Raw genomic sequence first — 14,347 nt, 5'->3', positions numbered from 1 at the left:
TGCTCTTTGCTGGAAATACATTTCATGATTTTACTATGCCGTTGTTGTTTCTCTATTTTATTCCATCATTACCTTGGCTTATCCCAAAGTTGCATTATTGGCCCATGTTTGATAATTGATATTAGCACAATATACCGTATTTTATGGACCATAAAGCGCACCGTATTATTGCTTTTTTGCACAGTATTATAAATCGCTTATAGATTGGGGCTTATTCATACATACATAAGGCGCATTGGGCTACAAGACGCAACTGTTTTTGAAGCAATACTGGTACTGGTCTTTGAGTGACAATGAGGACAGAAAGCACTACCTGATCTAAACATTAAGCGCATCGGATTATAAGGCGCTCAATTGATATTTGAGAAAAATTAGATTTAAAATGCACCTCACGGTCAGTAAAATGCAGTATAGCCTAGTTGTTTAACCATGCTTGAGTTACAAGTTTTATCAAATTTGCACTCATTTAGAATTCCTTACCCTTATTTTCTACTTGTTTTAACTCCTGTTGAAGAGCAAAAATTTCTTGTGGGATTTGAACAGTAATCACAAAAATTTCATTTTAGGTATAAAATGTACAAAAAATGTCAAACAACAGGTTTCCCTTCACTTATCACCATATTTTCTGCACCCAACTACCTGGATGTTTATAACAATAAAGGTTCGTACCAATATTCTTTTGTTAAGTCTATGTTGATGGCCATTTATGAACAATAAACTGGAATATTTTTGCGAACGTATCACTCATAGCTGTAGCATAGATGTGTTGATTTTAGTTAAACATTTCAAATCGCCAAAATCATATATTTCAATGCTGTCTCTCTGTAAATGTAAAACCATTCGAATCATGTACCAAGTGTATAGATGGATATGGCAGACAAACAGCCATTTTTAGATAAAACCATTCCGATCATGGTATGGTCAATACAGCAATCTTTCTAACCGTAAACCATCAATACATTTCATAAAAAGCCATCTGTGAACTTTTTAAATATATACACCCTTGTATCTTGTTACATAATTTTTTAAAACCTGTGAAATTTTCTCATTTTTATTTCATTTTCAGCTGCTGTACTCAAATACGAGAACAACGTTATGAACATTCGACAGTTCAACTGCTCGCCCCATCCATATTGGCTCCCCAATTTCATGGATGTCTTCACATGGTCACTACCTTTTGTAGGAGAAAAAGGTAATTACTGTATATTAAATAAATGAATCAATAATATTTTTCTTAAATACAATACCTATCCAAGACAGACTTTACATATGTCATAAGATTTGAATTAATCATTTTCAATATAGATTGAAATATATTTTAACATATGGCTGCGACCTGGTAGTTAAAGCATTTGACTCAACTGGGATGTCTCCGCAGGTTAAAATCTTGGGTTTTTAAACTCCATCCCTGCTACTTCGCCTAAGGGTGTAATAAATTGGGTAGGCAATGTCGGACCCGATAGATTCAGGCCCTTCCGAACTATAGTACTTCCTCACCTCGCATTGGCTGCTTTTGCAAAGCCTCGATCAGAGAGAAAGGTGTATAAATTTGTCGTATAGAATAGATAGATTGTATTTTTTTGCAGCAGACTATTTCTTGTTATTATCCAATTTTGAATGATCCTAATTTTTTTTTTTAATAAAACACAATTTATGTGAAATTGTAACCTCAAAATTTTGCTTGATTTTGGTGAATCTTACATTGAAACAGTAAGAAGTGTAAGTAAGAAGTGTAAATAATTTCATCAAATAACAATATTTGAAATCTTTTTTTTTTAACTAGTTTGCTTACCTGTAGTTCCATACTTAATTGAGAAAAATAATAATTTTTGCTCATTATTCAGAGGGAATGATGATAAGAAGGTGACCCAGAAACAGAACCCAGACCTTTGGAACATATTCTAGAGAGAATATAAATTTTTTGCAAAGATTTTTAGGTTACTGAAACTTTTGGGTACAATCATACATAAACAGAAGTTCAAGCGTTATAAATACTTTTCGTAAAAAGTATTCAAAAATTTATTGCTTCATTTTTTTTGGTGTACATCCGATTCTTAGTGATTTTATATTTTTGAGCTACTATGCTACTTAAAATATCTGATTTTGCAAACAAATATGGTATGTACCAGACATTTCTGTCAAAGCGTTTTGTGAAATACTATCTGCCCTCATTAAGTATTTATTAACATCTTCCATAGGTTGTTGTCAGCCACATCGGCGACATTTTTGTCTTTTTTCTTAGAGTTTGCACTAACAAATGTCAGAGAATTTAGTGAACTCAAATTAAAGTAAACCACATTCAAACATATATTATTGGGATAAAATTAGACTATTTTTAGTGGAGAAAATTTTTGTCTTCGTTGCCAAAAATCTAAAATCAATAAAGGGTATTGAAAATATAAAGTAAATTGGAAAACAATTTTAGAGTCATAATCAATATAAGTATCTGTAATTTAAAAGAAAAAAAATATGTGACACAAAGGCTGTATTGAATTATAATTTAGCAAAATCTGTGATTTGGTTTAATAAGATAAATAAAAATATACAGGTTATTTATAAGGTCCTGTTACAATATCAATTTTGTTTCAAAGTCAGTTCTCTACAAGTTTAAATATTTTTATCAGTCTTCATTCGAGTTTTCACTTAATACTCCAAAATAGGACCAACAAACTATATATAGTATCAATAAATTCCCTTTGCAAGTTAAAAAGTTTCTAAGTCTTTATGAGTACCCTGTACTTAACTTATTTTAACTTATTTTGTTACTCGTTTTATAGTTCATAAAGGTAATATACTACTTTGACTGAGTTTATAGAGTTAATAATGTTGTATTTTTGTTATTTTCAGTGACTGAAATGCTTGTCAACGTTTTAAACATCTGCTCAGATGATGAATTATTAGCTGAAAAAGACGACACATTTGAAGGTGAATTTTTTCTCATGGTTTTCTTTATCACAAGTTAGATCTCACTATAATTTTTCATGAGATTTTAAAATGTCAAAGAAATATGTTGTGGTATTTTGTCTGGTATATTTTTTGTCATGTGTTTATTATTTTTTTTACATTTTTGATATCGGTTTAAAATAATTATATTATTATTAGACCTATCTGTGCCTGCAGCATATGTAATAATGTTTTGTTCTAATGTTCATTCCAATTTCTTTACAACATTAAATAAACAAAATAAATGATAATCAATAGAGAGCAGCTTCTAAAAATTAAAACAAGAATATCCACAATTTGAAATTTGGGGGTCAATTTTTCTTCCACAAAAATTATTGTCCTGTTAATGTTATCAATTTCCAATTATCAAAACAGCCTTTTCTCCTTATTTCTACAAAATATAGGGATCAAGCAATAGTTTATCTACGTTTTAAATATAATTCCCACTTTGCATCAAATATACCGGTAATCATTTTCCATACTTGTTGTAAATATATTAATAAAAGTTATTTTCCAAACAAGATGAAAAATAAATAAAAACTTTATCTTTTATTTAAACCTTTTTTTGTTTCCTCCCTCCCTGAAAAATTGTTTTAAAAATAAATTTTATTGTTGTCTTTCAATTCTTCCATATCTTTTAATCTGATTTCACACAACACCTGGTAATTTTTTATCCTCTTAAATGAATTGAATTTATTTTAAGTTGTCTCTTTAAACAACATCTGCTAAACTTGTTGTCATAAGACAAAATTATGCTTTTCTTTTTCTTTTTTGTGTTTCTAATGAATGCCTTTCTTATGGCTATGACATGCCACTCCCTAAAGCATTTCAAAAATTATAAATATTTCGGCGCTCCAGAAGTTTGTGTACCAATATGGAGGTAACTAATTTTGTTCGCCTACTTTACATAAATTTTTGTGAAGGGACTGAAACCTACGGGCAGGGGGTATATTCACTTGGCTAACACAGACAGTCCCCGAACTTGTAACAGAACTAAAATAGGGGAAAATTGGAATAAAATCATGGCCTAACCCTAACCTGGTACACAAACTACGGGAGTACCAATATTTCAATATCAGAGTAGCATAGTAAATAAAACTTTTCAATGGTGATCCAGCCTGATAATTGATATCTATATAAAAATTGACTTTAATAATCCCTTTTCCTTCAGAGAAATATCTATATGTCACTGCATATTCAAGCTTTTATGAAAAAATTACAGGCCCGTTGTAACATGGGCACAAGTTGAAGGTCGCAATAGGTGTAAATTGTTTGTTGCTTAAATTGCTACTGTTTTCAGCATATCGCACTCTGTTGCATTGTGTTGATTCCCGTCGTGACCAGCGGCAATTTTCCGCATCTCGAGTGTCACGCATTCTCTGATGTCTAACAGCAAATCGTGCACTTCCTTGGCATAAATTATTAACGTCCCAGGCAACGAATTTATGATTCTGCGTTCTAATCTGCTCGTGCATTAAGATTATCAAAGTATCATGCATGAACATGTTTCAATCACTCAAAATCCCATATTTTCATCAGCATTAATTCAATAAATAACCCAAGTTTTTATAAAGAAAGAAATACAACATATTACTTTTAAAAATTAGTGAATACGTTTACATTTTGAAATTAATGTTACGGTATATATCAATATAATATATATAATGTAATATTTTAGCGTGTATGTATTTCTGGCAGAAATCTTATCATATCCATATAATACTACATCCTCATACCACAATTGGTCAAATATTTCAAATTGTTAAATTATATGAATGGAAAATCTATCAGAAAATTGACTCTAGACCTAAATTCAAATACCCATTATACATAGGTAGTAATTTTTACAAACATTGTTTATCACTATAGCTGTCTTCAAGTGTATTAAATTAATTTTAATTTAGGATAACGGTACTTAATTTAATCTAAATTTCTTGTATATATCCAAACATGATGAAATGTAATATAAAATTAGAGTTTGTGATACGTTTTCACTGTTACGAAATATGAGAAAATTCCTATTTATTGAGATTTCAAAAGAAATATTGTTTTGCAATTATACCAATGTTTTTTTTGTCATTTTTCTAATTATTAGACTTTTAAGATTTTCTATGCCACATTTCCATTCATTTCATGTTATGAATTTCAGTCCTTATTTGGCACCAGGCCATTGCTGTGAGGATTTTCAAAGCGATGCTGTTGTAATGGTGTTATTATTTTTTTAATTTATTTTGAAATTTCAATCGTAATTTGTATAACTTCATCAGTAGAGGCAATATACAATTTCATATTGCATTCTCAACTTTTCATACTCATAAAACTTTTTTATTATTTATTTATTTGTTATTCTTTTATTTAAGTCATTTATCATACATATTTTCTTTTTATTTTCATGTGCATTTCTGATGAATTTTCGTTAAACGGTGCTATGCGTAAAAATTTACGTACATTTAGCAGGTGGGCTTTGTAACGGTAAGAAACTGTGTTCCCATGGTCATGTGAACAAAATTGTGATAGTGCACAATTCTTGTTTTAAACAGTGGGTAACACTGACGCTGCCTGTTTTTCGATAGCGTTATGTTATGTATTTAGATATTACATGGAGTGTAGCGTTTGGAAACGTAGTGACAAATTTTGGGCATGTTTTTTTAATTGGGTGAATATGTATCGGTGTTGGGCCTCTTATGGAGAGTTTGTTGTTGAGTAATTTTGCTCGAATAAGCATGGAGTATTGATAAATTGCATCTCTAAGATGCAATTTATCAATACCCCATGCTTGATCGAGCAAAATAATTTGTATAGCACAGATAGGCTTGATAGGAGAATGCCTTATGCATGTTTTGCCAAGCATTTGAATGATGCACTTTTTGCATGCAACCAGTCCTATGTAATTGTGTGTGATATCTACAAATAAAGTAAACCATGGGCAATTCAAGCGCTGAACTGAGAATGCTAATTTCTACCACGAATACGCTACATCAATTGCTCAAATCCAGCTTTTTGAAATAGGCAATTCTATTTTGGATTGAAAATTGTTCCATTTTATCTTGTAGCATATTATACCAGGTGATATATACTGTATTTAACGAGTCCTTCAATTTTCTTAAAACCCATCGTGTGCCTAATGTATGTATCAGGTAGTGCTTTATGCTTTACCAGTACCAGTACTATTGTTTTATGAACAAACCGTAATTTTATGTTTCACTCCTATAACATGTTGCATCTTATAGCTTGGTGCACCTTATGTATGAACAAACCCCCAATCGAAGCGATTTATTGCTAGTGCGCCTAATGGTCGAAAAATTAGATAAAGGTTAGATGATAATTTTCTGATACCGCTAACTTGTTTTTCACCTCTGCTTTTTCGTCTTATTCATTTACAATTTCCGCAATCCATTTCATGAATTTTTTTTTACATATTTTTGATCACCTGTTTGAGTGTTGGCTTGCTATGTGACATTTGCATTTCCTCAAAATGTCGCATGCTGAGGGTGTTTTGTTGTCGTCTTCTGGGTACAACTATGTCATTTCTAATGCTGCAACTGAGTGAGGACTTGATTTGAGTAAAGTTTCATGAAAGAGTGTAAATATGTGTAAATATGCTCTCGTTGAATAACTTAAGCTAAATAAAATTGAGTAAATGCCAATAATTCTGCTATAATAAATATAACAATGTTGCTTCAAGCTTTTTTAGTTATTCACTCTGGAATTAGTAGGCTTCCATGATTGACTTGCAGCCGGCTGATGATTATCATGCAGAATCTGCGGTACTTTTGGGACGTTTTGAGTGACTATTATTCATTTTACATGTCACCACGTGTAGGTTTTGATAAATTTTCTTTCGGCAACTTATTGTTCAATAAATGTTTAAACTTGACATGAAGTAAAAAGCTATTTTTGAATTACCATAATAATATGTTACCGTAATATAAGTTAAATATACAAAAGTTTTTGTCAGCATGATAGTGATTGTTTGGATTTTATAAATGAGTGAGGTGTGTGCAGTTGAACAAAATCCTCGAAATTAAATTACCACTGTCACAAATGTTCGATAGGTTGTGTGTCTTTTATCTATTTGTGTCAGTGATTTGTGGTTGTTTCTGTTTGATGACTTACATATGTTGCATTGAAACATTGATGAAATAAAAACTCTTAAAATTTTTAGTCTCATCGGTAAAAAATAACAACGCTCTTTCTGGCCAAAAACAATTGTCAAAGACTCGTAAGTGCGAATGTGGTTTGAAAAATAGATATAACGTGATGAAGTCGTTGATTTTATAGTTTCGTTTCGACTCTTGATGTTGGGTCTTTCGCGGCTGTGTGAAAATTTGATGGCATCTTGTGCATTGGCCTTATGTTATGTGAATCCTTGGATATTATATTGTGACCCTCTCGAAATAAACGAGTACCTAAATTTTTACTCTGGTTTTGATTAGAAAATATAATATTTATTAAATAAAATTATGCATATTATTAGAAAAGTTACAATTCATCAAACATTTTCCGTATTTGCATTTGTTGCGTGAGTGCGTACTTCACTTGTACAAAAGACTGATACGCCCATGCATGGAGTATTCCTGTCATATTCAGGGGTCCTGTTATTGTTCTAAATCTTCTCGGTTCCCAACTGCGGGCTTGCAGTACTGATTTCACTTATCCCTTGATAGGAAAACTTCCAGTTCTACCCAGTTTCATTGTTAAAGAAGGATATTTCACAAGGAGTTTTCACTTTAGGCTAAGATTATGCAAACATAACAGAATTTGGAATCTACCAATCATAATAACACTCTAAATACCACTGGAGTGATAAACAGGGGGCCCTTGAGTGCTGAAAACCCCTGGAAGTGGGCCACAAGCCATAAAAGATCGGGAACCACTGTTCTATATTAAATACAAAAAAGAAAATCCAACATGTTCAGCAAACTCTCTTTACTCGTTTACATTCAGTGAACCAACTAGAGAAAATATTTGTTATACCCAAAAGTTTTTCCACTAAATCAGTTATGTGGAATTCAGTACCTAATACCTGTTTTTTCGATCTTACTATAATTCCTTTTATATTCTAGTGGTCGCACATAACTTCGCTTAAATGTCAATATCCTTAATTTCTGAGTGACTGCGAGGGACCTTGCAAATATGCTTATGAAAACTACCGGTACCTTAAATTAATAAATGATTTCTTCCTATAAAGTTTTATTCAATCTTAATTTTTGAGCGAGTGCAAGTGACTTTGCTTGAAGCAAATATTTTTATAAAAAATTACCTCATTTTAATACGTATTTCTTTCTATAAAGTGTTATTCAGCCATATAATGCCTCAAATTGAGAAAATTGTTGGAAAATTACCATTTTATGGAATTTTCTGTTACAAATCATTAATTTACTATATTTTTCAGAATGAGTGCAGTATTACTGCCTTTTTTAAATGGCTAATCTTTGGTTTATTAAAAGCATTAGGTTCGTTGTCAAAAATCCTTTTACAGAGATTTCTTTTTGATAAATTTGTTTACAATTTTCCCAGTTTTGCTCATTTGTATCAAAAATTGTCAGTGTTTTGCATCCTGTACATAAGTCGTTTCTTTCAGACTATATGGAAAAACAGTTGAACATCAATTTAAAGGTTTTAAGGAGTCAGATTGAAAAAGCATCCCTAACTCGCCGGACGCAGTCTGGTGATGTATCTGGGACATTCCCTAAAAGTGGGTACTATGGGATGCTGTGTCTATTTGCTGAATATAGTCCATGGCTTTTGACCAAGTCTAAAAACTTTATATCATAAATCAGGTAGTTTGGAATTTTTGGGGTGTTAACAATATTGCAGTGCCCATAACAAACTTGTGAAAACTAAAATGTGTGGTAGTCATCCAATAAAAATTTAATAATATTCTTGTTTTCTTCATTTTGATCGGCTCGTCTATGAACTTCTAGCATTGTGTGACACAACATTTTCAATTACCCGATATTTCGTTAGTTATCTGTTCCCATTTTATCTTGCAACTTAGTGGGAATGACTTTTCTGTACTAATATAAATATTGAAGAATTCTCGTTTTTGCTATGAGTAAATTTAAAGATAAAATCTTGCATTTTCAAATTTATTTATTTTAGTTTCAATTTTTCCAACGAATCCCATGCTCACCAGAGTGTGGGTGGGCAATGCCTAACCAGAACAGTTTTGAACCATCCAAACTATAGCAGCTCATTGTCTAACAGTGGCTGCATGTGCAAGCCTTGTTTGGAGCAAAATGTGTATAAATATGATGTGTAAAAAATAAGACCACTCAGTCAACCATTTTTGCAAAGCTAAGGTTCATCATATTTGCGTGGCACGCTGATTTGATTATAAACATATTAAATACAATTGTGTACAACGTGTTCTATTTTAATCTGTCTCCACTTCACTAAAACTAAACTGACCAGGTTTGCAATAGTTTAGATCAGACTAAATATTTCATCCAAAGATGCTTAATAATGATTTTAGAAACTAAATTCTATAGGAAAGAGTTCTGATTTGGATTTGTTGTGATTGGTATGTAGTTCATAGTTCTGAATCCACTAACTTTTTGATATACCACTCTAGTTACACCTCTTCGATATTCCGAGATTATATACCATAGTTCCAAGTGAAAAATATCTTTTGCAATAAATTCGTACCTTCACTATATATAAATAGAAAAAAATAATAACAGTTAAAATTCCATAATATATTTTAATATAACATTGACTATGAATTAGTTGATGGTTCCCCATCAATGCAACTCCATTAACCAGAAATATATATATTTTCCAAGGCTCTCACATGTCGACATTTCCACAAATAATTCTAATGTAAAGGAACATTTGTGGATTCGTTAAATGAAAGTTGATTTTCAGGCATTGATTTAATCTGTTATGACTTTAGATTAGACAAAAACAAAACAAAAGATCATTTGTTGTTAGGGATAGTAATTTAATAACATAGTGCATTTATATGATTTTTCAACTAGAACAATTATGATAGAAAGTGTTCAGCTTGAATATATATGTAATTATTGTAGCTAGCTTGCTGTGGATTGTTTTTGGGTGTGGTAGTGTGGTTTTGTAGATTTGTATTTGCATCAAGAGTGACTTTCTTTATATTGATTAAAGTGAATTTGTGTTAAATGCAAGTAGTTATTACAAATTTTGGCGCTCCAGAAGTGTGTGTACCAATATGGAGGTAACTAATTTTGTTCGCCTACTTTACATCAAGTTGTGTAAAAGGACAGAAGGCTATGGGCAGTGGGTAAATTCCATTGGCTATCACAGACAGTCCCCATACTCGTAATAGAACTAAAATAGGGAAAATCTGAATGAAATTATGGCCTAACCCTAACCTGGTACACACACTACAGGAGTACCCAAATCTCAAGTTATGTAGTTGGTACTGCTTTCAAATTTATAATTTATTACCTAATTAATACTTTGTGTTGCGGCGCAATTCTGAAAAAAAACATCTCTTTAAGTATCATATATCATCATATATCATCGTATTAAATCTGCATCAGCACAGTTTTGGTATGGGCTATACTCGAATCAAAGTAATATTTTTTCTGTCCATTCTGTTACACATTACAAAACTTGCATCATTTGAAATTTTATATTAATTACTCGCATTTTGCAAAAAATTTCAAATAATAAATTTGTAAAAGCCACAACTATGAGAAAATTCGAAGCAATCTGCATTTCTGTGAAAATGTCAAAATTGTATAGTATTAGTTTGCGATCAGGGTGTTCTTGCTTAATACTATTTCTTCTTAGCGTTTTCTTCAATTTCAGATTTTTATATTGCTTTCATAGGTATTATCCTGTATGTAGATTATCATTTTAAGTTAAATAAATTATTGAAAAAAAAATGAATAAATTTGATAGATATGTCAAAACTTATTTAAATTTAATATCGATCAAAAAATGGCTACTTTCTTACATAGCATATGATGCTTAATATAAATCATAAACCAAATTAGAATGGTTATAGTGTATCGTAAATTATAGTTTTGAATCTTTCAACCTTCAATATGTATTTTTTTGTATTGTTTTATATCAATTTCATTTTTAGAAAAAAGTATTTTATTCATGATTTTTTAAAAAAAAATCTCTTATATTTGATGTTGCCAACCTAATTTTTTTTAACAAGTTCTTTCTTCTAAATTAACCCTTTATTTCAAAGGAGGTACGCCTGCTGCCAGAAAGGAGGTGATTCGCAACAAAATTCGGGCAATTGGCAAAATGGCCCGAGTATTCTCAGTACTCAGGTAAGGGGGCATGCACAATCCAGCAAGGAATAATAAATTTATTTACCCGTGCATGCTTAATGTGAATACATTTTTTATGCATGCATGCATTCATCCTTGCAAATCACATTATCTGTCTGATTTTAGTCCGAATTTAACATTGGTTTCAAATCGGCCATGCATAACTGATATTTATATATTTAAATTAAATTTTCAATCATGGCGTAAAAGATATATCTTGCAAATTTATATGGTCTTGATGAATTTAAGCATCTTTATTATAGGGAATAATACTTCAGGCTGAATTATTATATGATTAATATGCGCCTACTCCCCATCTGCCTGTTGCCCTGTTCGTTCAATCGTTACAACTATAAGCATATCTATCCACAGCATATATATTTTGTAGAAATGCGAAATTGAATTTATTTAAAAACAGTCTATTTGGAAAATTCAGATTTTTTATCACTTCAAATTTGCTGTTTATAGAGTAAAAGCCCAAGTTTTGACAATTTTACAAATTTTTTAATTGGAATTTATTGTGATTTGTTGAAATCTAATCACATTCATAATATCGGAAAATCAAATGAATGACTACATTTTGTTTATATAAACACTTTCCGTTACTCCTGAAGTATGCGCACCAAGATGTCGCATGACCTGAACCCTAACCTGGTACACAACCTGATTTCAGGTTGTGCGCCATCTTGGTGCGCATACTTCATGAAGTCCACCGAAATGATCAAATAAGGAGATCCCTAGTGACCAATGATAAATTTCGACTGACCAGCAGATTAATGTGATTGCAATTGCAAAAAACACTTCGAAACTGATGATAAGTTTTTTTATTTTATTCATTTTTTTGTTATATCATCATTTTAGATTTATCAGCTGAAGACCAAGTTCAGGCAGCAAAGAGAAAACAGAGAGAAGCGTTAAGAAACAAAATATTTGCAGTTGGTAGAATGGCAAAGGTGTTTAGTATTTTGAGGTGATTGAGATAAAGTGATTGCGAGTTATATTATTTGTAAAGAAAGTTTAATTATAGTAAGTGAAACGGTGTGCGTTTAATGTGAGATAATTACAGAATAATTTCCATAGTGCTTGGTTAATTTTGGTTTTGCTCACTATGCAAGCGATATTATAAGAGACTAAATCAAAAAAGGATAATAAGACAAATTTTGTGTGCAGATTTTATATCTGTATGATTCATGACGCAAGTTCATTATAGTGTAGCTGTCAGTAAAATTGAGAAGAGAGAGGATTAAAAAGATTTGAGAGAGAGAAATAGCGTTTTCCGTTTCACTGCACATCGCACACACAATCCACCGTATGGTCATGACATCATCACCAGCTTTTCGCATCCCAAGAGACAAACTGCATATCTGAGACTGGCTCTAAGTATCAGCCATGTCATCATTGGAAATTAATACTCCGGTTACCTGGGGTTTAATTCATTTAAGCTCGAATAGTAACGGGCGAGTCTTAAGCCGACGCTGATCGCCGCGTAGATTCCATATCGACTTTTACATCTCGCACGACTCACTTTTCACCACCAACCTTTCTGCGCGTGAGTCTGTATTGCGAGCCGTCGTGCCTCTTAAAATCGAAAAAGTTGAAGCAAACTCTGAATTATTGAAGAACTCTGTTCCCAAGAGACGGCTGATAATGGATGCCTCTTGTAAATATTTATTGGACTCATCCCACTGATTTTATCTTACTGTCTCAACCTCTGTTCACATTAAAGCCGTCCCTCTGCGGTAACACTAATTATTTTCTCTCTTACAATTACTGGCTTGCAAATGCACATTCACAGTTACTAAATAAAAATTTATTAAATGGAATTTTACGTCATTTGACACTAAGTTATAACTTAATCTCAATTGGAGTATTGTGGTTTTTGATTATGCAATTTTCTTTCTTTCTGTGTAACATATGTGTTATAAGCATTCCTAATTCTACATAATAATCAGGACAGGTTATTCAGACTGCATTATGGATAGATACCATGAGACCAAGTGAGATTAGGCAGTCCCAAATAAATAACAGTCTGACAAATGCATGTATCATATATATAACTATAATTCCGTTTTATTTTTTCAAGTTGTTTCAGAATTTTAATTTAAATAAACCTGAATATCAACAGCAACTTAATTGCTTGAAACTACTGGGATTCGAAATAATTTTATCGTCAATATACATTATGTTTGTTTTGAATATTTAATATAATATGATATTAATTAATTAATTAGGTAATGAGTATATAATTTAAACTTCAAGACATTATTTCATTTCATATTACAACAGTTTGATACTATTCAGTTCTTATTTAGACTTTATTTCTTATATTCTAACAATATGGCACAGCATAATATGATAAATGCCAGACATAGCACATAGATTTTTCTCATATCTCGAAATTACTAATAATTTCATATCTCGAAATTACTCAATAAATATGATCATTTCAATTCATAATTTGGAAATGTCTATCTTGTTGAATATTCATAACATCCAATGATTACCTGTATCCGTATATGTAACGAAGTTGTGCTATTATAATGCCGTTTGCTTATCTTTATAGGAAGGAAAGTGAAACGGTACTTCAGTTAAAAGGATTGACACCTACTGGTATGCTGCCAACAGGAGTGTTATCTGGTGGAGCAACATCATTACAAGATGGTTTGATTCATTTACTTTCATTCGTGTGGTTTAAATTAACGGTGTTTTTACTACTAAGATCTGAATAATATTAATCATTAAGTCAAGTGTGTACAACAGGGAAGTGACTTGGGCCAATGCTCTTCTTTTTTTTCATCCAATCCTCTCTTTTCTAGTTTGTTGTGAGTTTTGACATTCACTTGTTGAATGATCCGATATTGAGATTTCAAATTTGTAAATTCGGAATTGGTTGTTAATGTGACATTATTTTCATGAAAATATGCAATGAATCATCTTAATATGTTCCTCATCTAAATATCTATGTTGGGATAGGTCAAGAGGTTGACTCTGACTGCCATCGCTTACCATTGTTATGGCTTTCCGTCCAATGGGAAAAAAGGGATGCAAGGTAGCAGCTAAATTGATATTCAGGCCTACTGAAATCAGAAATATCAATTGTCATCTGGGTTTGATTTATCAACATTTTGTCAAGA

The 14,347-nt window shown here is 31.6% G+C and overlaps 2 protein-coding genes across 8 annotated transcripts in view; one reads left to right on the top strand and one right to left on the bottom strand.

Moving 5' to 3' along the window:
• The window catches only part of LOC120347944 (mediator of RNA polymerase II transcription subunit 27-like), a 92,167-nt gene that overhangs the window by 67,079 nt on the left and 10,741 nt on the right, over positions 1-14,347 (bottom strand). The window lies entirely within an intron of this gene.
• Positions 1-14,347, top strand: part of LOC120347172 (protein phosphatase 3 catalytic subunit alpha-like) — a 38,835-nt gene that overhangs the window by 21,378 nt on the left and 3,110 nt on the right. The window contains exons 9-15 of one of the 7 annotated variants that reach the window (XM_039417049.2): positions 567-661; positions 1,067-1,192; positions 2,848-2,925; positions 5,401-5,415; positions 7,109-7,165; positions 11,129-11,213; positions 13,777-13,874. In XM_039417049.2, the coding sequence (XP_039272983.1) occupies positions 567-661; positions 1,067-1,192; positions 2,848-2,925; positions 5,401-5,415; positions 7,109-7,165; positions 11,129-11,213; positions 13,777-13,874 (554 nt within the window). Of the gene's footprint in view, positions 1-566; positions 662-1,066; positions 1,193-2,847; positions 2,926-5,397; positions 5,416-7,108; positions 7,166-8,527; positions 8,642-11,128; positions 11,214-12,074; positions 12,184-13,776; positions 13,875-14,347 lie in introns of all 7 variants that reach the window. The other 6 variants (XM_039417048.2, XM_078117699.1, XM_039417053.2 and 3 more) reach the window with 6 other exon arrangements.

This window comes from Styela clava, chromosome 11 (assembly GCF_964204865.1).
Source record: "Styela clava chromosome 11, kaStyClav1.hap1.2, whole genome shotgun sequence".
NCBI classification, from domain to species: Eukaryota; Metazoa; Chordata; class Ascidiacea; order Stolidobranchia; family Styelidae; genus Styela; species Styela clava.
Note: the sequence above shows the minus strand (reverse complement) of the source record. Positions and strands in the feature narration are given on the sequence as shown.